This window comes from Podarcis tiliguerta, assembly GCF_965153285.1.
Source record: "Podarcis tiliguerta genome assembly, chromosome: 2".
Taxonomy (NCBI): Eukaryota; Metazoa; Chordata; class Lepidosauria; order Squamata; family Lacertidae; genus Podarcis; species Podarcis tiliguerta.
In genome coordinates this window covers 54,253,212-54,280,639 of record NC_139535.1, presented here as the reverse complement: position 1 = coordinate 54,280,639, position 27,428 = coordinate 54,253,212, and the positions used below count along the sequence as shown (strand labels likewise).

The following is a 27,428-nucleotide window of genomic DNA, read 5'->3' as shown; positions in this document are numbered from 1 at the left end:
TAATAATGGCTATATTCTGCCTCCAGGATCAACAAGGAGCATCAGTATAAGTCACTGAGGAACAACAGCTGGAAAGGTCGCTTGCCCTCATGTCCTGTTTGAAGGATTTACGTGGGCATCTATCTGGTTGGCTACTTGCAAGCAGAACACTAGACTAGATAGGCTTTTGGTCTGATTCAGCAAGGGTGTCCTTATGTTATACCCAAACATTCTGGTTTTATCATATCTAGAATCCTCGTCTGGAGGGGCTGTGACCCTCCCTTCCAGATGTACATTTAGCAATTTGTGCCATTATAGCCTCTTAGTGCAGCAACAGTGATCATTCTTAATACTGTGTAACATTTTAACAGATGGGGCACATATAACATTTATTCAAAATAAATACAATTATGAATTTTAAGTACAAGTTCATTCATTGATTGATTTATGTCTTGGGTAAGCTTGCAACTTAACTTTGGAGTTAAGGTGGAGATATTCAGCAAAAGCTTTTTAACCGGGTTTCCCTGCAACTCAAAACATCAAGGTAACTCCAACTCAGAAGGTCCCTTCTGCCTGAATCTCTTTAAGGAAACAAGTGGACATTTGCTTCAGATAAGCAATATTTTTAATCCCCATTTTATGGACTGAATCCTTAAAGCTTGGGGGGCAAACCCACTTTAAGCCTAGACTCAGCAGTAACTACAAACAATAGTTGAATTTTGCTATTCCATCAGGAAATCAGAAGTCTAACTCTGGAAGAACAATATCCATATGCTCTACAAAACGCTCCTTGAAGGCAGGAAACAAAAAATTCAGAGACAAATAGCACCAACAGTTTTTTGGGGGGCGGCAGAAATGTATAGGACAAAAATCAAAGTAAAATACAGATCTAAATATTGCAAGTTCCCTCCAAAAATATTCATCTCTCAAACACAGCACACTGTTAACTCAAGGAGAAAAAGGTGACAACTGAATGCCAGATATGTGAGACAACATTTGCTTTTGTGAAGCTGCAGAATGCTTGAAATTAGTTTGAACACTTTAGGCATGTTAAGAGATTGAGGAACTGGGTGTTCAAGTAAGAAACATGAATATCTTCAGGCTTAGGGGCAGGCTATCAATTTTGCATGATTACATAAAAACAACAGAATCTGTTCACCTTCAGAAGCAGGACATTCCTTGAGACAAAAACATGTAAACAGTTCCCAAAAAGTATCATCCTAACAAGGGGGGGAAATACCCCAAATCAGTGAGAAGAATGGAGAAATTCAGCGTTAACTGAGCATTAAGTGCTGCCACCAAAGATGAGGATCAAGAGCTAACAGATCTAGCAGACGTATCTGACAAAGACATGACCTTGCTCCCTGATGTTAGAAGATCAATTACATAAATTCTTTTCTTGTGTATGCCATCCAATCACTCAAGACACCAATGCAACTTGACAGTTGCAAATAATAATTCTCTTCGTACATGAAGGTTTCCATGTCACAGATGCTAACATAGCAGCATTTTACTGAGGAGACGCTTCTCAAGCCATATTCTCTTCAGATGTAGTATTCCCTACTGTCAAAGTTACAGGAGCCAAGGCTTCCTTGGCTTACCAGGATTAAAATACAGTACTCCAAGACAGCAGAGAGAGAAGGCATTCTGGAACAGAAACTACTCAGTCCTTTTCTCCCCTAAAGTCTGGTAGCACAGCAAAGCCATTCCTCCATGTTCAATCTGCGGAGGTGGGGGGTGGGAGAGTCAGATGAACACAAAGCCAGGGGGAGTGCAGCTGCTGTGCCACTGTGGAGTTGTCCTGGCTCACTTAGGTCACCATGCTGTTCTGTCTGCTGTAGAAGATAATTCCTGGCCTCTGATTATCTATGTGTAAGCTAGAGAGATCCATAGTTACTTAAGGAAGTTGTCTAGTTTAGTCTGACTGATGCCAGAAGCGGCTGCTGTTGGTTGCTTAGAAACACTTCTTTTCTTGCACCTCAAAGCCAGGGGGCGAATCTCTGTTGATATACTCTGAAATGAGACACGTCAAGGAAAATAGTGGCCAAATATTTAAAAGAAAGGTTTTACATTCCCATACGTATCTGACATGTATAAATCATTATATCTGGGGGCTAAATTATTTTCTCTCCCCCTGAGTCCCTCCTTCAGGGTCATTTTACCCCCAACCTCCCAAGTAAGAGAAGAAAGGTCAGGTTTTAGCTGATCATGGAGTCAAACATTTTTTATTCCCATCGCCCAGTCAAAGGCTGACCAAGAGATGGTAGCAGACAGATCCCTCTCCTAATAGTGTTTTACTGCTACATAAGCTTCAAAACAATAACCATCACAGCTCATTACAAAGAAACAGGCTCTTGATGATAAATACTGGATTACTGACCTCTTAACTCTGCACAAGGGGAGGTAAAGGAACATTAACCTGAATGTGAACACAGATATGCTAGAAACACCAATGATATCTAGAAACACTCATAGTATCCTCTGAAAAATGTAGCATTTGCTGCAAATGTGTCTTGAAATACTCTACCAGCTGCAAAAACTGGAAACCCCCCCAACTTATATAGGTTTTCCAGTTTTCAGGGAACGAAAGTGTATATATTTACCTAATTTAAGCAGTGCATTTCTTTGATCTCTACAGCAGAAGTAAACTCAGCCTGATAGATTCACAAGTGGGATTTGTTGATTCTGCTTAGCTGAATAAAGCACTACTGGGTGACTGCCACCAGAGCTATATGTGGAACCCCCAAGTGGGATTTGAACAAGATCCTGATCCAGGTTTCCTGGGGCCACTTCTTTTCCCAGTACCGTCATACTTTGGAAGTTGAATGGAATCTGTTCTGGAAGTCCGTTTGACTGTCAAAGCATTCGACTTCCAAAGCACGGCTTCTGATTGGCTGCAGGAACTAGGCTGTTTGAAAACCAAGGTACAACTGTAAATATAGAACACTGTAGCCAAGAACTCATACAATGTATATTCTGATTGATTCTAGAGGGATATATTCCCCAAATATATTCCATTATTTCGGCTTCTCCTCACTTTGAATTTAAGCCAGAACGTCACTGTTCCAACTGGAACATTGCTTGATGGCTTAGTAAATGCCACTGCTTCTTCTTAGTCTTTTGTGTCATTGATCATCATAGATTCGGTGCCACTGGATATCAGCATAGCTTCTGCAGGACAGATCTTAGGAAAGGATACAGGCTGAATGAATTTGGTTCTGCCTCCTAAGCCATCATACCCAGTTCTCACCTACAAGGAAGAGAATCCAGTAGTTAAAAATGCAAAAGCATATGACTCCCATGGAGGAAGTTGTTATGAAATAGAAAAAGGATTGTAGTGGGTAAAAGGGCAGATAACACACTAGATCAGAATATGCTAAGTATGTGCTGCCTGATCAGGTGTCTAAGCAGGTCCACTAGCAATAAAAAGAACAGAGCATATTGAATTTGTAAGATTTGTAGATGAGGACATGAGAAGGCATGTCCAGGAACAGGGTTCTGCTGGCTGCTGGTTGGCAGTTTAAGCAGGAACACTCCACACTGCAAAACTCTGATGCACATCCCACTTGTACTCACTATTCCTGCGTTCCTCTGTGGTACAAGCATGTTGTTTGCAGGTGGCCTCTTGGACATAACAGAGTTTCTAATGAAAGCAGGCAGAAGATCTTCCAGATGCTCATCATCTGTGTCAGCTGAGCAGCTCTGAACCATATTTGAAGAAGTAGGAGAGTTAAACTAAAATACTCATATTTGCAACCAAGCACAAGCAGCACTACTAGAATCCATGTAATCCATCTACAGGATTGTGCGAAAGGAAATGGTCGTTTCTGCAAAAGCAGATTTTTAAAACATTCTTAGAGAGGAATGGAAGTTTGAAAGTCACTGGGCTCTGGTGCCAGCTGACAGATCAACAGATGACAACAGTACGGACACCCTGCCCCAGATAATTCAGAATACACAGCAGTGGGAAGCTGACTCTCGCACACCTCTCAGGGCTAACTGTAATATTTACTATTTTATATAACACAGAAAAATGTATTACTTTAAAATCCATGCAGAATTTGGCTGTCTGGAGAAAAGATGGCTTTCAAAATAGCTCTAAAGATAGTGGATTGAAGAGGTTATAGTTGCTACACAGGTTATCCGTTACAATACCTCCACTGTTTCTTTCAGAACTCTTGATAAACTTGTCACAGGTGCACTGGAAAAAACAAACAAACCCACACACAATTTAGATTACACATCACAAAGTAGTAAATTGCTCAATATATCCCTTTAGAGTTGGAGGCACCAGTTTGAATTTAAACATGAATTTTCACAATGTGGCCCAGATCATAAGCCAACACCTAAAACAGGCTTTGCCAACCTGGTACCCTATGGACTATGACTCCCAGCAGCTGTTAGCAGTGGACATACTACAAAAGTATAGGCTTCTTATGTCTCAATTAAAATAATAAAATGCAACTATAATGTTGTCTTCTCCTCCCTTCTCTCTGTTCTGACGACTAAGATAAAAGCCTCTGGTATGATCAACAGGCAAATGTGGTAGATTTTTCATTACTTTTGCCTCGCTGCCATTGTTATCATTTCGCTGAAGCCCTAACCCAGGGATGGGGAACCTTTTTCAGCCAGACGACATATGCTTTCTAATGGCCACCATGCCAGTAGTGGGTGGGGCCAGAGGCAAAAGTGGGCAAAGTAACAAATGTAATTATTACCTTTGTACACTACACTAGTTTGTGTATATCCTTCTTTTATCTTCCATCCAGACAAAAGCAAGAGGCATTATCAGAGTTCAAGGGCACATTCCAGCCAGGCAGAATCGCACAAGGAGGATGTGAAGCAGGTCTGGTGAGGGTGTGTGGCTGAGGAGAGTCCCGAGGGCCAGACAGAGAGGCTTGGAGAGCCACATTTGGCCCCTGCACCTGAGGTTCCCACCCCTACCCCACCCCAAAGTCTTTATACAAGTAGGAAAGCCATTCTTCATTATCTCTAGGATTCAATGGGAGCCGAGATAAAGCACTTGTTAGAAGTAACACAAATGAGGGGTGCCTATTTAAGAAATCTACAAAGTAAAGTTTTCTTATTACGCAAATTATGTAGCTTGGGTTTGTGCTCTCCCTTCCTCTTCCTGAAATGGTTCTGTCTGTCTTAGACTGCAAGCATGCAGGTTAGGAATTACCCTGTTAGAGACTTTTTAATGAGATATTTGAGATAGATAATGGACAATAAGATAGGCAACTTTGGGGGCAAAGTCTCACTTTACTCTCACAACAGGCAAGATATGTTGTGACAGTCTTCTGCAGTGAACAAAAGCTTTAAAATGAGATATTTCCATCAAAAGCAATGAGAACAAAATGTGATCTTTGTTGTACAATTTGTTATTCCTTCAGCTTGTAAACCGCCTTCTGTATAGTAATATAGAAAGGCAGTACAAATTAAAAGTATTAAGATGGCTGGAAAATTGCTTACAGTGCATGCAGAAGTAAGAATACCAGACAGATCAAGAGCACAACATACACCCAGTAAAAAGGGAAGCAACTGTGACTCACAACTTTTTATCCAGTTTAAGTTTTTTTGCAGGAGCAGCGATGCTCTTGTGAGGTGGATGCTTTGGTGTCTGTACATCAAAGGTATCATTCTTTGGTGTCTGTACATCAAAAGTATCATTCAGGTCAATCTCATCACTGTGAGCTGGTCGATGGAGCTTTGGGGTTAACAATTCTAGAGGAGCAGGGCTGTAAGGCAAAATTGTACAAATATCACAACACAACACTACACTGTCAGACAGGTAACCGTCTCAGTTTCCAGCCCACACCACATGCTGTACCATCTAAATACTAGCTTCCTATTGGTACTCATTCCTGATGGTGGAAGGCAATGACAGTATATAATACGGATACAGTAGAACTAAATTCAGAAAGAGAACTTCCTTCTGCTTTCTAGCAACATGTACAAAGTGTTCAAAATTACCAAAATGACTGCCAGGTCTTCACATCCCATTCATGCTAGTGTACTGTAAAACCGGCCTTAAACAAGAAGCCCTACATTTATATAGGAAGGTTAGGTTACTGTTTGATATAATCTTCTTCTTTCTTCTTTGGTGATCACTCGTAGCTGAGTAAGATTGTCTTCCATAAACACGGTTTTAACAGTGAGTCCGTAAGTGACTGTGGAGGCCAATTCTGGATCCACACGTCCTTCCACAGTGGGGACATTGGTTTCCGGGCAGGAATTGATCACGGTGTGGATTTGCCAAGCATGCCTTCCTCTTAGCACGTTTCTCCCTTGTGTCCTGAGTTCGAGTGTCTTCAAAACCCATAACATCTTTGGTAAAGGCTGTTCTCCAACTGGAGTGCTCGCAGGCCAGTTTTTCCCAGTTGTCAGTGTTTATACTACATTTTTAAAGATTTGCCTTGAGACAGTCTTTAAACCTCTATCGTTGACCACCAGCATTACGCTTTCCATTTTTAAGTTTGGAATAGAGTAGTTGCTTTGGAAGACGATCATCAGGCATCCGCACAACATGACCAGTCCAACGAAGTTGATGTTGAAGAATCATTGCTTCCACAATGGTGATCTTTGCTTTTTCCAATACACTGATATTAGTTCACCTGTCTTCCCAAGTGATGTGTAAAAATTTTCGGAGACACCGTTGATGGAATCTTTCGAGGAGTTGGAGATGACATTTATAAGTGGTCCATGTTTCACAAGCATATAGTAAGGTTGGTAGTACAATAGCTTTGTAAACAAGCATTTTGGTTTCCCTGCAAACGTCCTGGTCCTCAAACACTCTGCACACTTCAATCGGGAGAAAGCTGCACTCGCAGAGCTCAGGCGATGCTGGATTTCAGCATCATTGTTGGCCCTTGTGAAAAGTTTGAAATAATAGTGGCAGAAGAAACACTTGCACTAGTGTTATACTGAGCTGGTATGGATGGTGATGTAGCAAATGACAAAATACTGAAGTCTAATGAAAAGGGTCAGGTAGCAGGTGGTGGGAAAGACCCTAGAGAACCACTCCCAGTCACAGCAGGCAGTACTGGGATAGTTGAACAAATAGCCTGACTATATGTAAGGCATCTTATGATGTGCTTTTGGACAGCTCAGGAAGGTGTGAAATGCTTATATTGGACAAAATCTTTGGTACAGTAACTCTGCTACATCAATATCCACTGAATTTTTCTAAACCAACCTTTCAGAGACAAGCCGGCCAAGTGCTTCATTGCTTAATGATGACACTTTAATGGTATCTTGCATCACTCTTATCTTCTTTTTCAAACTCTGTGGGGAAAAAGAGCAGCAATTAATACATGTCAGAAATCCTACCAAAAGCCAAGATTTCTACATCCCCTCTTGCAAAGATACAGGCATCTTGAAGTTGAGGGTGCCTCCCAGCCATTTTTAATCAGGGTGGAATTTAGAACAGTATTTGGACTATACACTACGAAGGCTGTAGGGCCATAATAATTATCAGCAGGTTAAAAGAATGTTCTCACCATTATCTCATTATCTGCATTTCTCAGATCAGTCTGGGTGCTCTTCACCTCTTCTGTTGTTTTCTCCAACTCTAGAACTGTCTTCTGTAACTATAGATTTAAAGCAGTATGTTGGAAGTCTAGTACATGATGGGATACAGCAGTACACCAAGCTTCTAAGTCCTCAAAAAACCTACAGTAGTTTATGTTTTACAAATGCACGTTCTTAGACTTCAGGATAAAATAATTTAGTGTATTGTAAATAAAGATGTCCTAAATGGAAACAGATTCTTATTCTTTCAAGGCTCCTGCAGAGGGAGCTCCAATGTGGCTCATCTCTTCAGGTGTCAATGAGAAGCTGCTGAGGGCAGCGGTACAGTGGTACCTCGGGTTACATACGCTTCAGGTTACGGACTCTGCTAACCCAGAAATAGTGCCTCGGGTTAAGAACTTTGCTTCAGGATGAGAACAGAAATCGTGCTCCGGTGGCGCGGCAGCAGCAGGAGGCCCCATTAGCTAAAGTGGTACGTCAGGTTAAGAACAGTTTCAGGTTAAGAACGGACCTCCGGAACAAATTAAATACTTAACCCGAGGTACCACTGTACTAGTTTGCTCAAAGTAATTCAGTGTGCTTGTAAGTAGGCATTTATAATAAAGGTACAATAAACTCTTGCCATTCCCAGTATATTCTCAAGAGAGAAACCCTCTCCCACCCTTCCTCCCTACACATGTGTTTACAGTACAAACTAAGACCCTTTCCTGATATTAATCCAGAGGGGTTTTCAAGAGACAGTTGTGCATTTTGACTTTAAAACTATAAACTGTCCTCGTGCAGTTATATATGTATAACACAATGCTTTATTAGAAGGTTTTTTTCAATTCTTGTTACGCAGAAGCAGAAAAAATACTGAGGCAGACTAATAAACGTTATGCAGACATATTGAGGAATCTTAGGGAACTCACAGCTGAACTTCTCAGCTTAAGATAGCTGCCAACATGGTCAATGTAAGTGCTTGGACAAGAATTGTGTTAAACAAATACATACCTAATTAAAATGTATTTTGCTTTATTTCGGCAGTGGTACTGATGAAGAGGTACATAAATACCTCTGCAACGTGTCTGCAGGAGCATCAACACATCTTTTACCTTGTGATTAGCAGAAAACAACTCCTTTCTCAGCTTCTCTTTTGTATCGTTTGATGCTTTCTGAGACTCCTTCAGATTTTCATATTCCCTGGAGAGGGCCCAAATTAGTCCATCTGTTGAACATGCTTTCAAGCAAACGGCTCTTAGATAAAGCCAGTAACCAAATTTAGACTGAAGATTTTCATTTCACAGCTTAAGTGCCTGCAGAAGTTTCTGTTATATATACAAGAACTTCCAGGGAGAAGACAGCACTGAACAAGCCAACACTGACTTGAACAGTGTTAAAACACCGATACACTACAGCGTAGGTGAGAAAACATGCTTTCAGGGGAATAGCACTACTTGGTTTGGGCCGGGACAAGCAGCAGAATGGCAGAAGAGAATATTCCATGTCAAAATGCATAGGATGTTTAAACAATCTTCAGTCGTGTACGGTATTTTACATTCTCATTAATGAAATGAAATGCAGCAGTTAGATTTTTATTTTTAAGTTCAAGGTTCTAAAAGCAATTTAATACTATTATAAAACAGTGCTGAAGTTACTGATTACAATGCAGGTACACTTCACGCTGGTAGCTCATTATTAAAAGTTGTCATTACCCATTTGCTATCTGACATTGCCTGCACAAGCTGTGAATTATAAACGGTATAAATAAAAAGGCCTCTAGTGCACACAGTAGGGACTGGCGACTACAGCATACTTAATGTCACAGCAGTGTAAAGCACTCTGCTCAGCACCAGGGAGATATTCAGGGGCCATGCTGCCTTACTCAGAATCATGACAATAATTCATCCCCTCCGTTCTCATCAAACAATCACCTCCTGAGCACTCTGGCAAAGCTCTGAAGGTGGTTTCCATAGCAATGGATGTGTCACTAATGCAACAATAGCATACTTGCAGTGTTGAAATCTTCCATCTATGCCACCTCAATTATATTCACCAAGGCTTAGCATTGCAACTAGCGTTCTGCCAGAGCACCTATTGTGATTAACTTTTCCACCGATTCCTTTAGGGGGTACCACACAAACCCAATCCAAGTCAATAAGCTACTGCATTTAATACACCTACTTTTTCAGTGAGATACAATAGACGGCAAGCTGTTCCACTGCGGCCTGACCTGTTCCCATTTCACGGATCATCTTTTCTACCTCGGGACGTTGACTTTGCAGCAGTGTCTCAATCCTGGTACGAAGGAAGGTAGATTACAGGTGGGTTGCTGCTTTTTGTTCAGTGGCAGCTTGTCCATGTTACAAAAACACAGAAACAGTTAATCCTGGAAGAGACACATCCTGCATTTCACACTAGCAATGATTTCCCCCCAACATAGCTGGATTCATATGAACACTAGTGTGCTTCAGTTGAATGGGAATTATACTGATGAATCCCCCCCCCCCAATGATCTTACTGTATTTTATGTAAACCACTTGGTGATTTCACATATTAGATGGTATGTAAATATTATAAATGGGACGCGGGTGGCGCTGTGGGTTAAACCCCAGAGCCTAGGACTTGCTGATCAGAAGGTCGGTGGTTTGAATCCCCACAACAGGGTGAGCTCCCGTTGCTCGGTCCCTGCTCCTGCCAACCTAGCAGTTCGAAAGCACATCAAAGTGCAAGTAGATAAATAGGTACCGCTCTGGTGGGAAGGTAAACGGCGTTTCCGTGCGCTGCTCTGGTTTGCCAGAAGCGGCTTAGTCATGCTGGCCACATGACTCAGAAGCTGTACGCCGCCTCCCTCGGCCAGTAAAGCGAGATGAGCGCCGCAACCCCGGAGTCGGTCACAACTGGACCTAATGGTCAGGGGTCCCTTTACTTTACCTTAAATATTATAAATAACAAAATCAGGAGTTACCAGTATTAAATTTCCTCTAGCAAACAAACTCAGAAACATGGCCATTTGTAAGAAAGTTGAGCATCAATTATTATCAGACAAGCACATGATAAAGGGGCAAGGCTCATGTTGGAAACACTTACCGTATTTACTCGAATGTAATGGGCCATTGAATTTAATTTTTGTGATGTAGTTTGGCAAAGAAAGGTGCACATTACATTCCTTCTTCCATCTGATCCCTCTTCCCTTCTCTCCGATTAGCTGGTGCAAGGCAGAGCAGAACCTTTGACCCTCAAGGGTGTCCGGAATAGAAAGGAGAGGCGGATACAGGCGGAAGGAAGGCAAAAGAGGAAGGACGGAACAAAGAAGGAGAGTAGCCGTGATCTGGGCTGGAGAGCGAGAAAGAGTAAGAGGGAGAGATGAAGGAGTTGAGAAGGAGGAGCAGAGCAGAGCAGTAAGGACTGCCACTGGTTCAGGGAGCAGAAGACCAGGAAACAGGGTGGCCAAGGCTCTACACACACGCAGGCTGCCAGCTCCTTCTTACTGCTGCTGCTTACTTCACTCCCCCCCTCCCGCCACCTTAAGCCAAAAAGGAAGGGAGAGTATCCCCTGACAAATCACTGCAAATCTTTTGCCCTCCCCAGAAAGATTAAATTCAAGAGGAAGGCTGGGTCACAGGAGACCTAAGGCACTGCATGCTAGTGTGCCCTGAAATCCTAAGAACTGTATTTTCTCGAATGTAATGCACACTCGAATCTAATGCACACCCTAATTTTTGCAACATATTTGGCAAAACAGGTGTGCATTACAGGAGTAAATACAATAAGTGTTTCTACTGCAAAGTTACAGACTCAGGGTTGGAATAGGCCTCAAAGGTCATCTGGTCCAATGATGTCTTCTAGAAATGTGAGGTTGCTGAGCAGTCTGCTAACAGAACCAGAAGGTGTATGTATAGAGCCAAAGCTTGTTTTCTCACCCCTCCAATGTTTTCAGTCTGTTTCTCAGCCTTCGGGCCTCCTCTTTTGCACTCTTCGCATCATCTTGCTGTTGCTCCAGATACTTCATTTGTTTCTGAGAAAAAAAGCACTATTTTTGTTTAAGAGGAATCCCCATGGAAGCAAAATTTGGACTTAAGATCAAGCCATTTCCAAAGCTCTTGCTACTTCAACAGCCCACAGTCTACATTTCAGGTGTCTGGCATATCCATGGATCATAACTTATCTAATAATAATATTTACAGATTGAGGTCATTGCTTACAAATTAGAGAAGTACTTAATTCCAGGAAAAAAACATTCCCCCTTAAATACTTCTTGTTTCCACTCTTGCAATGCAATTTTTTTTTAAGTGCCACATGAATGCTTCATGGCAACTTGTTCATGATCTGTAGATAACTGTATCATGCATGTGGTCTAATTTAAGTGCAGCATGGTAGAAACAAACTTGTACAATATCATGGTTTCTCTTTTGTGAGCAGGAAAATATCTCACAAATTCCTTCCTTTCATTTTACTCTGTTCTCATGAGACCACCACCAAAAGTCTACCCCACTTTAACCATCATCATATTGTAACAGCTTCTATACTTATATTAAAATGCGCAGCTTCCTTGAATATAGAGTGACCTGCACAGGATCCATGCAGTGTGTGTTTAGGGAGCTTCCTCAGCAGATTTAAAGAAAATAAACCTCCTTCAATACACTTGTGATTTCTAGGCTTTGATTGGGTTGGTCAGCTTGGCACAAACTTCAAAGGATCCTGCCTACTTTCCCTCTGAACTGAAAGCTAGGGAAGAAGCAATGCTGTTTGATCATATTTCAGAGAAAAGACTGGTCAAAGACTAGAATATCTATAAGATGATATTAAGCTTTACTCCATACAGAAGGTGAAATATTCTAGATGTATTTGCCAGCATGCTACTTCCCTACCTCATGTACTTACAGAAATGAATGCCTAAAATGCTGGCTGGCTGATGAGAGCTCACTCAGTCTTGGTTAATCCCCAGTTTTTACAACTCTTCCCGACGCTTCCATTTTAGCTTTTTAACTCCTCAGCAGCATCTAGCTGGTAATGCTAATGCATTTAATGGCCAGAAGAGGAAGGGCACAGTGGATTTAGCTTCTGCTGTTGCTAGAGAGGCTTTCTCCAGCACAGCCAAGAAGGAAAAGCAAAGCTCACCCTTTTGGCACTTGCCGCACATTGATAGCATGCTTGGAGACAGCTTCGGTTGCAATTCTGTTTTTCAGAATTGGGAAGAAATTCTAAGCTCTAGGCAGAAAATGCATACAAAGTTTGAAAGCTGTCTCCAAATCTGGGGTGGGGTGCGGTTGCCTCAGATCACGTAATTAATAGGCTTAGCCCCAGTGTCTTAGAGCAGCTGCAGGGTCTGCATGATTAGAAAAAGCACCGAATAAAGTACACTTCACTGAAACATCAACTGTCCTGGGAGAAGTCAGAATATGGAAGAGCAATGAAAAGATAGCATGAATGATTTGTGTATCTCAGCTTCCTTCTGATCATGTCACGTTAAAAGTGCAGCCTAAAATGCGACATCTGTTGAGCACCAAGAGAAACAACCCTTTTCCGCTTGCCAACTCATGAAACTGCATTCATATCAACAGAGATCTAAAAGGCAGAAACAAGCCGTTATAACCCATCTAACTCACATCATTTCCAGAAACGCATCTTGACATGGAAGTTCTCACTTAAAATGTCTTCCACTATCACACAGCCAAACTGTGTTTTCAGCTTAGCCTCTTTTCTCAAGGCATAATATTTGAGAAAATATTATAGTCTCTTTTCTCAAGGCATAATATTTGACCCATGGACCTATCACTCATGAGGACATCATATCAGGAATTATGGTAAAAATCAATTTACTTGGGGCATTATTTTTGGATGAGATGGAAGAGGATGTGGCTACTAGTCTAAAACCAAATCAACAAACATTTGTCTTCAGCAGATGCCAAGGTCGTATTCCTTAAAAAAAAAAATGAAAATTTTGGGCATAAAATACCATTAAAATCAGCCTAGTCTGCAGAACAAGAATAAAAAACCAAGATATAGAAAAGAAAAAGAGAGGAAATAACTATAAGGTTCTTTATCACATCTATATCCTATCATTTATCCACACACACAGAGGTGGACCCTCCCAGATCCCACTTGGTTGTATTCCTAAGCAATGCGGGAGGAGATATTCATTCTCAAAACAGACCAGACTCACTACAGCTACTTTTACATGCTAGTGCACAATACTGGTGACGTACATACTTTCTTCCCATTTCAACCCCTCGATAAGCACGAATGTCACTTTTTTATAGGGACAGTTTAGCACAGGGTAGAGAAATGCATTTGGCCGGAAGGCCAGTTTCTGATCCCCTACCGCCTCTAGGCCCGTTTGACGTCAGGCTATGAAACTCTTTGATGCCCTGACAATGGGCTCTTTGCAAGAGGCTTGTAAGGAGTACAGTGCTGTGCTTTGAAGTCCCAATGATCTGTTGACTGTTGGCACTTCAGAAGCACTGCATGTGGGGCTTCTGATTTATAGTGCTTCTGAAGCACCATAAATCCCAATTGTTGGGACTTGTGCCCAGAGTTTCTAAAGCATTTCAGAAGTCCTTATGGCCCAGCTGTCTAGTTACTTGATCACATCTAACATCATACATGACATCAGGTGATTGGGCCAAGCCAGCCTCACCTGCCAAGCAGCCTGTTTTCCCAAACCTGAGCGAACACCAAACCAGCAAAATCAAGAAAGTGTTACATCCTGCATTTGGGCTTTTTAAAGATAAAGGCAAAGGGAAGCAAATGTCAAAACCTTAGATTTGGAATCATCCGGTATTCCATGATGGAAGTCTCCCCTGCCTGGTTTATACTTGCTTCATCTTTTGTCTCCCCTGCTAAGTCTAAAAGGACTTTTTACCTTAGGATGCTGGATGTTGTACATTAAAACTTTCAAGTCATACCATGAGATGTATTTAAGATACAGTACAATCACATCCTATGTGGCAGCTCATTTCCAAGGGTTCAATGTATACATGGAAGCACATATACTCAAACTGCCTCCATGCAAGCCAGTGCACTGAGCACACATTGGGCCCCCCCAACCAAGGCAGAGAGCTTAAAAACTCTTTCTGCACTGGGAAAACCTGGCATAAAAGGAGGTTGTAAGCACTTCACCTTACTTGGATTTAAGTCTCACAGTTCCAATCAGCTCACCTTCAACTGTGTATGGTTGAAATCAGGAAGATTAAATGATTTTACAGTACGATGGCATCTTATACGCAAACACACAATCTCACACTACTACTTCTTTTTACCTTCAGATAAGAGAATCTTATCATATTACAGTACAGACCCAGACCATTTTGAACATACCTTGAGAGTAGCACACAACATTGTCATCTGAGTCACAGATTTCTGGAGTGATTCAATGGTGGCATTACGCAAATCCAGGGTCTCCCTTAGTGAATTCACAATATTTTGGATATCCCGTTTCTCCTTCTCTGAAACAAAAAACAACAACACAATTACAGTGCTTTAAACAAATCTCCCCAAGTTCTTTAGGTCTTTGGACTTGGGGCAGGAACGTGACGAACGACAAGCAAAGCAAGGGGAACTTTCAAAGGCATAAAACAGGGGTGGCTAACCTGTGGCCCTCCAGTTGCTGTTAGGGCTCCAACTATTATCAGCTCCAGCCACTGTGGCCAATGATCATGAATGACAGAAGCTGTAGTCCAGCAACTTCTGGAGGGATCCAATTTAGCCACCCTTGGTCTAGAAATTGCTGGGAACTATTGGATGGCCATTACTGAATCTGTTCTGCAAGAACCATGTGCCACTTCAAATAATCCTTGTTACAAGCTCCACTAAGCTTCAAGGTTTCTTTAGAACAAGAGTAACAGCGTGCTCTCTTCAGAGCCTGTTCAGTTGGCAATGCCAATATGGTAGCCATCAGCTCCCACCCTCCCAAGCATCAAAACAAGCTCCGGTACAATTAAGTACTGTGCAGGGAGTCAGCATTATTCATAAACATAACATTTACAAAACCATGAAATTTTGATGTCTGACTTTAAAAGACTCTGTATTCTGTTTTTGGTGTGAACCCTTGTGTGCTGGGTACATGCTTAGGCAAGATTTCAGCTGTTCCTGTGAATAGTGAGACAACGATGACACACAGAACAATTATGTTACTGTATTGTTACATTCCTATTCTAACTTATTTACTTTCACCACATTTTGCGCCCTGAGCAAGAAATTTAAATGTAACGTACTTCGTTTAATTCCTGGAACAAAACACATTGTCCCAGTTTGTGCATCTGCAAAAGTTACAGGACCATCAAGACTTCATAAAAGACAAATTTATATTAGAGATATGGCAGGCCTGCAAAACTGATTAGGCAGATAATCACCTTTTATTCCCCTCCAAAGAGCACCTAAAGTGTGTCAAAGCTTCAATGTGTTTTTTAACCAAGCAAGGTACAGTGTTACAAGCCACCCTCAGGTTCAACATAGCAGTTGCTCCTGTCTCAGTATGCAAGCTATGAGGGAAGTTGTTCATCTCAGGGAGAGATGTATCTTATTTTTGGCTCCTTAATTTGTAATTGTCGAGGAAGGCAAACAGTCCAATGGGAAAAGACAGCTCATTAGAAACAGAAGAACCCTCCCTGGTTGCTCATTTAAAATCTCTTCATTTTACTGCATTCTCATGTTTTGGAATTTCTGTCATTCATTTTGAGTGACATTTTCCCTTCACTGCCTATGACTCACAGCTGCCTACAGGCAATGCTTTAAAAGCCATCAACAAAGTCTCCAAGGCTTTCACTTAACTGTCTCCATAAAGCATTTCTAAAATTAAAGTTATAATGCTCTTTAAAGCAATGGGGAAATGGAATCACATGAGCAACCAGACACATGGACCATCATTCAGATAGCTGACAAAATCCTCTCCCCTCCTCCGTTTCCTACTTCTATTTGGTTTCTCAATTATATGCAACACCTCTGCAATTTTTCACTACAAAACCACTGACATTAGGCAGGTACAAGTTTTGTAACAAGGAGGCATTTACCTTAAGTTTATCTGAACAGTCTCACTTAAGTTTTTCACCAAGCTCAGCTGTGTCATGCCAAATCCCTGTGGCTGAGCAGAGTCTTTAAACTCTGGTCAACAAGTGACCCAAAGCATTTCATGTATATATGTGTTTGGAGTGGAGTGAGTGGGAAGTATCTTAACTCTTCAGTTTTAAACACAGCTTTAAGTCATCATGCAAGGCTTGTTAATACTTAAAAAATAAAATAAAAGGGTAAAGGACCCCTGACAATTAAGTCCAGTCGTGGACGACTCTGGGGTTGCGGTGCTCATCTCGCTTTACTGGCTGAGGGAGCTGATGTTTGTCTGCAGACAGTTTTTCCGGGTCATGTGGCCAGCATGACTAAGCCACTTCTGGCAAAACCAGAGCAGTGCATGGAAACGCCATTTACCTTCCCGCGGGAGCGGTACCTATTTATCTACTTGCACTTTGACGTGCTTTCGAACTGCTAGGTTGGCAGGAGCTGGGACAGAGCAATGGGAGCTCACCCCGTCGCGGGGATTCAAACCGCCGACCTTCTGACTGGCAAGCCCTAGGCTCAGTGGTTTAGACCACAGCGTCAACCGTATCTCAGTAAAGTCTTCAGTAAAGTTAATACTTTACTGGGACACATAAATACTTTACTAAAGGGCAAACCTCTTCCTCTTCTATTTTTCAACTCACCTTTCATGGCTAACTGGGCTTTCATCCTATCCAGTTCATTCTGAAATATAACACATAAAAAAACTAATTAGGTGGCAGCACAACATACAAGCCCACATCAGAGCTTCAAAAGGTGTGTCAGAGTGATTTTAGGATATCTACCCAAACACTATTCACACTCACACGGACCAAGTTATACAGAAAATAGTCACAACTGTCGAAGCTTTATTAATAACCTATATCCTAGGATTATTTTAGAAGTGGGCAGAGGGCTGGAGCTCAGAACTGAAAAAAACATCAAGAGCGATTGTCTTACCACTTGCCGCCCTATTTCTCACACTGTCATTTTGCTTTTGTCAAACAGCTTTAGAAATCTCAAATGGGAAAAACAACAACGAAGAAGTATTTCAACACTATTTTAACTTAACAAGCCAGCCAAGCACAGACCCTGCCAGAAAGAATTTGAGTCCCAAATATTTTTAACTAATATTTGTAATCAATGGATAATTAGCTGGAGTGCAATAGTGTTACAAAACTAGTGTTTGGACAGAGTCCAACAAGCAATTTATGAATGCATCTGGATAGAGGCACAATGAGTCAAACCAAAAGCTTGTTTAATGCTCATTCAAATGAGCTTGGAAATTGATAGCGACACAGAACAGCAGCTGGATGAAAGGGCAGCAATGAACTGGCTGGCACCAAGTAGGTTGAGGAGGTGCCAAATGAACACCCAAAGGAGCTATGTAACAGCTGGCAGTATTTAATACTGAAAAAATAAAATACATGGCATATAGCCAGAATTTACAGTACTTAATGATGCCAACATGGATCTACTTCATGCTCATATTTCTACTTTAAAAAGGAAAAGGAAAAGCTGATTTATCAGGTGGGTGGGGGGTTTGGAATCTGATGAGAGTCTGCAAACCCTAGAAAGCATAAAGGCTGAATTAGGCCTGCAGGACATAGCAGACAATAAGCTGGGCATTGAGTAAAATGTAGTATGACAGCACCCTCACCCCCCACCAAACACAGCATGTTACTGAAACTATTCATGCAAAGACATCTTGTCTATATTAATTTAAGAAAATAATTAATTAAATAAGGTCACCAAACTAACAGCATGTCATTCATGGTGAACTGCAGTATATTGTATGGATTATTAGAATCTCATGGCAAATATGTTGTTGAAATAAAATGGTTAGGAAACTAAATAAATAAATCAGAAGGCATTGGTTCAATAGAAAACACAAGCTGACAACATAATACGGAGTGAAATATGATTGTACACACACAGCTTGTATGGGCAGGGTAGAAGCCAAAGTATCCCTCTGCCCTTATTTGACAGCAATACCAGCAATATGTACACTAAGGCTTCCTTTCTCTTCCATTGAAGTAAAGAAGAGATGTGTTTTATAGGAATCTCAATGATGCAGCTCAGTAGACTGCCTGGAGGTTGATAAGGAAAGCTTAGGGCAGAGATGAAGAGGGCTTATGCCTGCCCTCCATTTGTATGGAGCTATATTAAAATGGGAGGGACGCAGGTGGTGCCGTGTGTTAAACCACAGAGCCTAGGGCTTTCCGATCAGAAGGTCGGCGGTTCGAATCCCCGTGACGGTCCCTGCTCCTGCCAACCTAGCAGTTCAAAAGCACATCAAAGTGCAAGTAGATAAATAGGTACCGCTCCAGCGGGAAGGTAAACGGCGTTTCCGTGCGCTGCTCTGGTTCGCCAGAAGTGGCTTAGTCATGCTGGCCACATGACCCGGAAGCTGTACGCCGGCTCCCTCAGCCAATAAAGCGAGATGAGCGCCACAACCCCAGAGTCGTCTGCGACTGGACCTAATGGTCAGGGGTCCCTTTCCCTTTATATCAAAATGGGACGAGAGGAAGGGCTGATCCTAGAATAAAACATGTAGGAGAAAGTGTTGCCAAGTTTGATGTGACAGAAGAAAGGGAATGAGGTCTCTACCAAGTCAACTGGGATCCAGAAAGTGCAACGAAAGAGGCAGCCCAGGGTTCATTTCACGTTCGGGAAGCATATCAGGGAAAGGAAATCAGCTATGTGGAATTATGAAGAAACCTGGTGCGAATGCTAAGTCTGGAAGCAGAGAAAGGAAGCAGTGAAGGTAGAAGGAGCCTTTATGGTGGTACCCCAGCCCATAACTAATTTAGAATGTGGATCATTTTTATTTAAGGGAAACTGGGCAATGCATGGGCTATTTGTACATACATTAATGGTTAAAAAAATTATGCCAGTGACAAGTTAGGGGGGGGGGCAATGAGAGACTTGGGGCACCTTAAAGGGTCGCAAATAAGTGGACTTTAGCCCACAAAAAACTTATACTATACTAAATTTGTCAGTCTAAGGTGTCACAACAGACCAATTGCTGCAACAGACCAACACATCTACCCCTCTAAATATTGGAGCAAGATAGTTGACCCCCCTCAATTCCATGGACTTGTAGCATCCACAATACAAAACTAACATTAGTGCTATATATGCGAATAACTATAAGCAGCTGCCAACTTATAGGCAAGAATGTTCTTGTTATAACAGGAAGCAAACCAAGAGATGGTGTTTCTCTTTATTGCCATGCCATCCTACTCTGAAAAAAAATGTGGTTTTCAGTATTTTGCAGCTCAAGAGTAACACCTGGCAAACCACTGCTGCTTCCTTCAAGTGAACTAATGCTTTCTATGGCTCTCTAGGTGTGCTAGCATAAGCCATTTTCTTTTAGAAGTGTTTCAGTATTCACTTTGCCGATTGGCTGAACTGTTACTTAAGGTACTCAAGATAAGTTGTTGCTATGACAGGAACACATTTAATTCTCAGTCATCCTTATCTGTAATAACTTTCCTTTGTTGAATAGTGCACCTACTGAATAATATGCTTAAAGAAATCCTAGTAAATATAAAGAGAGGTTTTATGTGCATCAAGTTATTTTTGAATCTATGCAACTACCTTGTTTATTGACCACATTTATCAGGTTGCTTTTAGTCTCTTTTCTGTGAATATGACAGCTTTATTTCTGATGGAACTGTTACCTATATCAGGGAATTAGGCACACAGACACAAAACTTGTTGTCATGGAAATTCTAATTATGACAACCATAGCACATGCTAACTTTAAACACAAGAGGGTAGAAGAGTCCTATTATATCAAGGTCAATGGAGACTTTTTAAATGACTAAGATACAGAGGAAATAGCATTTTGCCAAGGATAAATTATTGTTGAGAGTACACAGCGCTTTAGCGCCATGATTTTACATTCAGGATTTCTCATTGCCAGCACAGTAGTGATCTCAAACACGTTAAGGCTGCAATCCCACAGACATTCACCTTAGAGTAGGTTCCATTGGTTCTAACCTAATTGGGTTTATTTCAAAGTAAACACATATAGGATTGCACTATAATTGATGTACCTTCCCAGATGAAATATTTATTCGTAACACAGTATGTATCATAAGATTATAGCCTATGTTTTTCCAAGTCTTGTAACATTATTATATATCCTACACCCATACACACTGTGCAATCTAATTTTTGTATTATTTTTAAAATGTCTCTTTCTCTTATTGTGGATCGAAAGATCTCACAGAGCAAGCTAACTGATAACACTGAGGAAATGTAACTATGTGCCGAGTTGTCAGATGAAGACTATAAACAGACCGTATTCTTTTAACAGCTTCCACCCAATGAGCATTGCAAAGACTGCAAACTATCCTCTCTTCGCTCGTTCCTACAGGCAACTAGAACAACATTCCATTCAGCCTCCAGACTTTAACATAGCTGTGTTACTCCTGATCTGCACAATATCCGAGGATAATAGGAAGAGGCTAACAAAAACAAACATAATTAAGAAGGCCATGCTCTTTGAAAGGAATCTGAATGGCAGAAAATTGGAATAAATTGATAGAACTCCTTTCATGTCAACTTGCTCTTAAAATGAAAGCATTTTTAAACCCGAAGATCTGAGGTCATGTAGAGTCTAACTGAGGTGAGCCTCCAGAAGCAGAAACAAGTGCAGAAGCAGATTCACCTTTGATCCTATGCCTAGCCAATGACAGCAAATATTTACAGGGAAGATTTTTTTTAAAACATAGATGATGGGAACAAGCTGTTGCACATACATACCTGTAGACTTTCTGCATCCAGTCCTGTCTGTTCCTCCAGGGCAACATCAAAGAACAGTTTGTTGATTATGTGTCTTTTGCCAACCTACACGTAACATGTGAAAGAATAAGGACGTGACTGTGAAAAAGGAGGTGCATGTTGCTATAAGATGGGAAATGATGTTTCAAGACAATAAAAATATTGAGATTTCAGAAGACACATCTAATCTAATACACCCACACCCACGCACCCCTTGACCTTGAATCAGGATGATTGCTTGTGTTTACTAGAAACCGTATTCTATAGCACAGGGCTTGGAGGAAAGACAGTTCTGTTGGGCATCAGGCATAGCAAGGGATATTAATGTGACCTGTCTAGCATATTGCAATGTAGCATATGATGCACTTCACATCGCTACTGCCGCTATGAAATTCTTTGGCTCAGAATTCCAGTAACAGACTTTCCAAGTGTGGAGCCATTATTCCAGCACAAAATTTTGGAATTTTGACAAAACAATTCAAGCACCTTGGAACCAAGTGCAATTTGTTCTCTGGCAGCTTTAGCTCAGCAGCTGAGGCTAAGCTCACGCTGTGCCAAATCCAAGTACGTGCTGCTTGCTTTATGATGAAAAAAATATTACCGAAATTGAATTTCATAGCTCTCTCCACCTCCCCCATGCAGCTACCGCTTTGTGTTTTAAGTATTATATACAGTCATGACACCAGCTAATTGCATAGTTACAGCTACATAAGATGTTATTTCACGATAGCTCCATGGTAACCCAAAGATGCGAGAGGCGGTGAAGAACAGAGGGAATCAACAAGTCAGAAGAGCAACAAGGGCTAAGACCTGGCAAGGACTGAAAAAGACAAATAAGAAGGCAACATGCAGCTTGGCACCTGCACACTGGTGTTCCTTTGAAGCTAATAAATAACATTGCAACAGCCAAATACCAAAGGTCTCGACTCTAATTATTGCCGTATTAACAGGGTACACCACACTTATGGCCACCATCCCAAAAGCTCATTTACATATAACAGCTCATGTATACGCGGCAGGACTTTTGATTTTTCCTTGTATCTGCAGCATCCCCATTCCTATTTCCATTATCCACAAAGGGATGTTCAAGAAACACAAGTCAAAGACTAACTGCAGCTACTTGTACAGCTAGCTAGCTAGTGGCTTAGATTTAGTAATTTCAAAGAGAAGGGGCTCTGAAGAAGAATCTGAAGAAAGCTACTCATACTCAAGACTATCTGCAATGGAAGACCTTCCTCTATCATGGGCTCATTGAGGTCCAGCTGCTTAGTCGCACTCCCAGAGGACATAAACGGAAGCTGCTGCTTAGTAGGCAAAAACCAAAGAGCAACACCAAGGATCAGAGCAAGAAATGCCACCCGAATAACCCTGGCACCATGGAGACACCGTGTTATTTCTAATCCTGATACCAGACCTGAATGTGATTTTTATTGCGAGAATATTTTCTAAGCTGCTTTGAGAGTGTCTCAATGCTATAAAGTCAGATTAAAATATTCTAAAACAGATAAATAAATCTCACTGAAAATCAATCAATCAAAAAATCACAGCTAACTTGTCCTATTGATTTTAGTGGGCCCCAAACATAATCAACTTTCTCCAGATTTGGACCTCTGTGCTGAGGGCATCAAAATCCTCTGCCAATAAAAGATGAATTCTAAATCAGTTGAATGCTGAACTTACAGTACTTAAAGTGAAAGCAATGACCCTTCTAACCGAAGAGATATGATCTAGCATTCACTTCCCAGTACATGCTAAGCTTTGGTAAAAGCAAAGCAATGGTAAGATTCAATCCAATAGCATATATATAGAGAGAGAGAGCGCAGGAGTGCCCCCCCCCCATAAAACCTTTATAGTAATTCCATGACCTTATGCTTCAAGGAAGCAAGGTTGATGGGCTCCTTCTCCAAAGTTACCTTCTCTCATTTGGGTAGTCTTTCGTTCTCTTCTGACCACACCCCTCCACCCAGTCTGGACAGGTCGTTATTGAAACAGAACTCCTCAGCCTTGGAAGGCAAAGTACTCATATTGGTAAAGACGATGAAATATGACAGATTATTTCAGTGAGCATAGGCTGAAGACTCACCTGGATTCTGCATTGTGGACAAGTCCGACTAGGTGCTGTGTCAAACCACTGGATGAGGCTAGAGGGGAAGAGATGACAAAGTGATTGTTGACAAATAGTGCTTCTTAACATGAACCACACAGGTAGTGATGTTAAATTCTCGAGAATAATCTTTTGGAGAATATTCTCGAGAATATTCTCAATTAATGAGAATATTAGAGAATTCTCATTTAAAATAGGAGGATATTCATTTTAATGCATTGAAAATGATATAATTAGTTAACATACATGTTTATTCATGGGTAAACTTGTTCAGATGGCAACCAGAAACTGTACAGATACTTTTATTCAATGGGGCAATGCAGTGAATTCACATTCTTTGATTTTTTGCACCAAACTTGAAATTGAAAATTGGCATGTTAAGGTTTGATACAAGTAAATTCAGTAATAGGCTATCTTGTGCTTCTAATAGCTCTAACACTTAATAACTGTGTTGGTGACTAAAAATAGCTTGATAAACAAATCTATACGCATGCATATAAAAAAGAAGCCATTAACATTAAATGTATTATCATTATATGATAATATATTTCAGTATGTCAGTCTCAGGTAAATGACACCTTGTACCATTGAATGGCACTGCAAAAACCAGTTTTTTTTTGGCATTAAATAAAAATATACAAATGTCAACTTTAAATCAAGGCCACCTCACATGCTGTTACACATAATTGTATAGGCCTAGATACTTTATGTGTATAAAGCATTAAAGCTACTTTCTGTAAAAAAATAATAATCACACTGTATGGCCAAGGGTATAGAATTGCTAAAAATAAGGTCACACCAAAATAGAAAAAAGGCTATTACATATACAGTAGTTGAAATACAAATGAATTCAAATGTTCATCAAATTAAATGAATAGCATTGTTTTAAAAATGTTTTCTGTAGCTCACATTTCAGAACTGTCAATGGTGAATGACACAATGCCCAGTAATGTAACTGGTTCAAAAAAATCATTATTCATTACCTACATTGGCACTATCATAGCTTGACTTATTATTTACTATGTTTTTTAAATGTGGGTTGTAAAATTGGTTCTTACATTAGAATTTACAGTTTGTAGATAATATTCTCTGGAGAATATGCTCACCTCACTACACGCAGGTATTATCAGTTACAAACAAAACTCATCTAGTCTTGAGACAGACAGTTTTAGAATTAATTCTGCCACAGGGCCAACACCCTGTAATACACAGGGCTGCAATCCTGTGCACACTTACTACCCTGAGATTTATTTCCATGCAAGTTTCACACATTTCAACTCCCATTTAAAATAAAGCAGTTTGGCTGAAATTTCAGTTTGTAACATCACAGTGCTGAACATCTTAAGTATTATTGCCGTTGCCATTGGGACAGTATTTAGCTTGGTAGACAATGAGTGGTACAAGGCATGCAGGCTCGCTTTTGATATAATTATAAAGTGATACAAATCGTGATAAATGAATAGGATATGGATATGTCTTAGGAATATATAGAGTTTGTCTTGAAACACTCATTTGGACATATCTTCAATATAGGAAATACAGTGGTACCTCGGGTTAAGAACTTAATTCATTCTGGAGGTCCGTTCTTAACCTGAAACTGTTCTTAACCTGAGGTACCACTTTAGCTAATGGGGCCTCCTGTTGCTGCGCGATTTCTGTTCTAATCATGAAGCAAAGTTCTTAACCCGATGTTCTATTTCTGGGTTAGCGGAGTCTGTAACCTGAAGCATCTGTAACCCGAGGCACCATTGTAGCACAAAATATGCACACAGTGCATTAGGCTAGAAATGGCTCAGTACCACTGTGAACCTGGTCCTTCAGTCCTCAAATATTTTGACAGGCATCTGTGACACAGAAGGAAAAGCAGGACACAACAAACTGAGGAAATGAGTTACAGACCTATTTTACCAGGCCGAGAAAAATTATTGTCCTACTCCTAACCAGCACACTGTTTCTATAACTGCAGTTTCTTGATGATCAACATATGCATCCCCGCTCCTAAACCACAAAGACACCAGCCAACAACAAAAAAACCTGCCTTAATGCTTCTTTCTATTGTACCTACAACTATAATATCAGCCTGCCTGGGTCCTTAGATACGGAGGAACAGGCCCTTTTCATTGTCTCACCATCCCGCGGTGGCATGAGATATTATAGAATAGCCTACTCCTCTGAAGTATGGCAGGCACCAATATTGCTGACAATTGGGAGCCAGCTAGAAACTTCTATTTGCCCAGATGTTTGCTCATTGTTATAACTCATTGTGTTTTCATGTTGGATTTTTCAAATTCTGTATATTTTACTTACACTTACTCTTATTTTTGCTCCCTCTGTAACCTGCCTTGGAATCATTTGAACAAGGGCAGGTTAAAAATGCTCTTAATGAATAAATAGTAAAAAACAAGATGTTTCCAAGTATTATTTCACAAATAAGATGTAATGAAAAGTTGATGTGTAAAAAAAAAAAAAAAGTTGCTTAGGTTCTTAAATAACTTTCCTCCACCAATTTTGCCATTTGTTTATACAGTACTCACCATAAATGGTGGAAAGTATGTCCACAGTGAATAGCTGCCACATCCCTCTCATTATCAAAGAAATCTGAGCAGATGGTACAATGGGCACGGATAGGCATCCTTTACAACTGCAAGATCAAGGAAAAGATGCAAAAACTCAGATGTGGAACAGCCTCTCTGCAAAAAGAAACACCAAACTTAAAAGAGGTTCTGCCCAATAAGAAAACAGTCACAAGGGCATATCCTGAATGCTGCTTCCCTTTCCCCACCCGTACACTGAAGAACTGAATTTGCACTTGATGATCTCTCTGTGCCCTGCACTACATTCCAGGTTACTGGAAACTTAGACAAAAATAACAGCAGCAAAATCCAGAGGGGAAAGCATTCCTTCCTGCATTTCTGGTTTTGCTCTATAGTCCCAAACAGCCAGCGAAAACACCTTACACACCTCTCCGAAGCTCTTTCATTGTCACAGCCAGTTACTTAACTGGGCAATACCAGCTGTAATATGGGATGTTCAGTACGTCAACTACCACTAGCCAGCAATATATAGGTCAGATATTCATTACAAACAAAGTATTAGCAAAACATTAGGACAAAGTACAGTGGTACCTCGGGTTAGAACTTAATTCGTTCTGCAGGTCCGTTCTTAACCTGAAACTGTTCTTAACCTGAGGTACCACTTTAGCTAATGGGGCTGCCACTCCACTGCCGCGTAATTTCTGTTCTCATCCTGAAGCAAAGTTCTTAACCCGAGGTACTATTTCTGGGTTAGTGGAGTCTGTAACCTGAAGCGTATGTAACCTGAGGTACCACTGTACTGCCCCTTATCAAAAGGAGGATTCAACAAGCACAGACCGCTTTCAGAATTTGATGAAAGCTGCAAACTCTTCCTCAGATTCCCCTTCCCTGTAGACCGTTTTCAAAACAACAGGAAGGAAATGAAGAGGGTAAATAATAATAAATAATAATAATAATAATAATTCCTCCCCCCCCCCCACTCCACAAACAGGTTAAGAACCTCTCCTTTAAATCTCTACCTTGGGCTAGTCAGTGTCTCCAAGAATAACTAGCCTCACCAGCCTTAAGTGGTGGGGAATGAAGCTTTGGTTGCGGAGGCTGAACAGAAGAATAAAAATGGACAGTTAGGCAGCTTCCCAAACTCACAGAGCCTCTGCCTATAAAAGGCTGGCAGCCGTGACGAAAGAGAAAGAGAAAGAGAAAGAGGGAGCCCACGGGCCAGTCCTCTCGCCCAGCTCCAGGGAGACGGAGCTGGGGATGGGGAGAGACTTCTCTCGAGGGGACACGCGAAGCTTACCCGCCCGTCTCGAGCTCTTGTCCTCCAGCTTCCTTCCCCCGCCCTGAACCCGGGAAGCTTCCCTGGAAGGAGCGCTCTCCCTGCAGCCGCCGCTATCAGGCCCAACAATGAACCTTCCGGTTTCCAGTTCAAGCCTCACTTGGTTGCCGGATTCAAATTTGGTTCCTATCTCAGTGATTTC

At 41.1% G+C, this 27,428-nt stretch overlaps 1 protein-coding gene across 9 annotated transcripts; it reads right to left on the bottom strand.

Annotated features, from left to right (window-relative positions):
• Positions 1-329: 329 nt before the first annotated feature.
• On the bottom strand, positions 330-27,428 carry TRAIP (TRAF interacting protein). Of its 9 annotated transcripts, none has more exons than XM_083429460.1 (16): positions 27,004-27,428; positions 25,951-26,057; positions 23,396-23,453; positions 21,295-21,378; positions 17,184-17,223; positions 14,809-14,936; positions 11,412-11,506; positions 9,673-9,786; positions 8,604-8,691; positions 7,479-7,568; positions 7,175-7,263; positions 5,532-5,717; positions 4,135-4,180; positions 3,556-3,681; positions 3,179-3,229; positions 330-1,992 (listed from the first exon to the last, which is right to left on the bottom strand). In XM_083429460.1, the coding sequence occupies exons 2-16, from the start codon at positions 26,046-26,048 to the stop codon at positions 1,873-1,875; spliced, it is 1,413 nt and encodes a 470-aa protein (XP_083285586.1). In that variant the 5' UTR covers positions 26,049-26,057; positions 27,004-27,428; the 3' UTR covers positions 330-1,872. The 9 variants fall into 9 exon arrangements, with proteins under 9 accessions (XP_083285586.1, XP_083285587.1, XP_083285585.1 ...); XM_083429461.1 differs by having other exon boundaries at positions 27,097-27,417; XM_083429459.1 differs by having other exon boundaries at positions 27,248-27,411.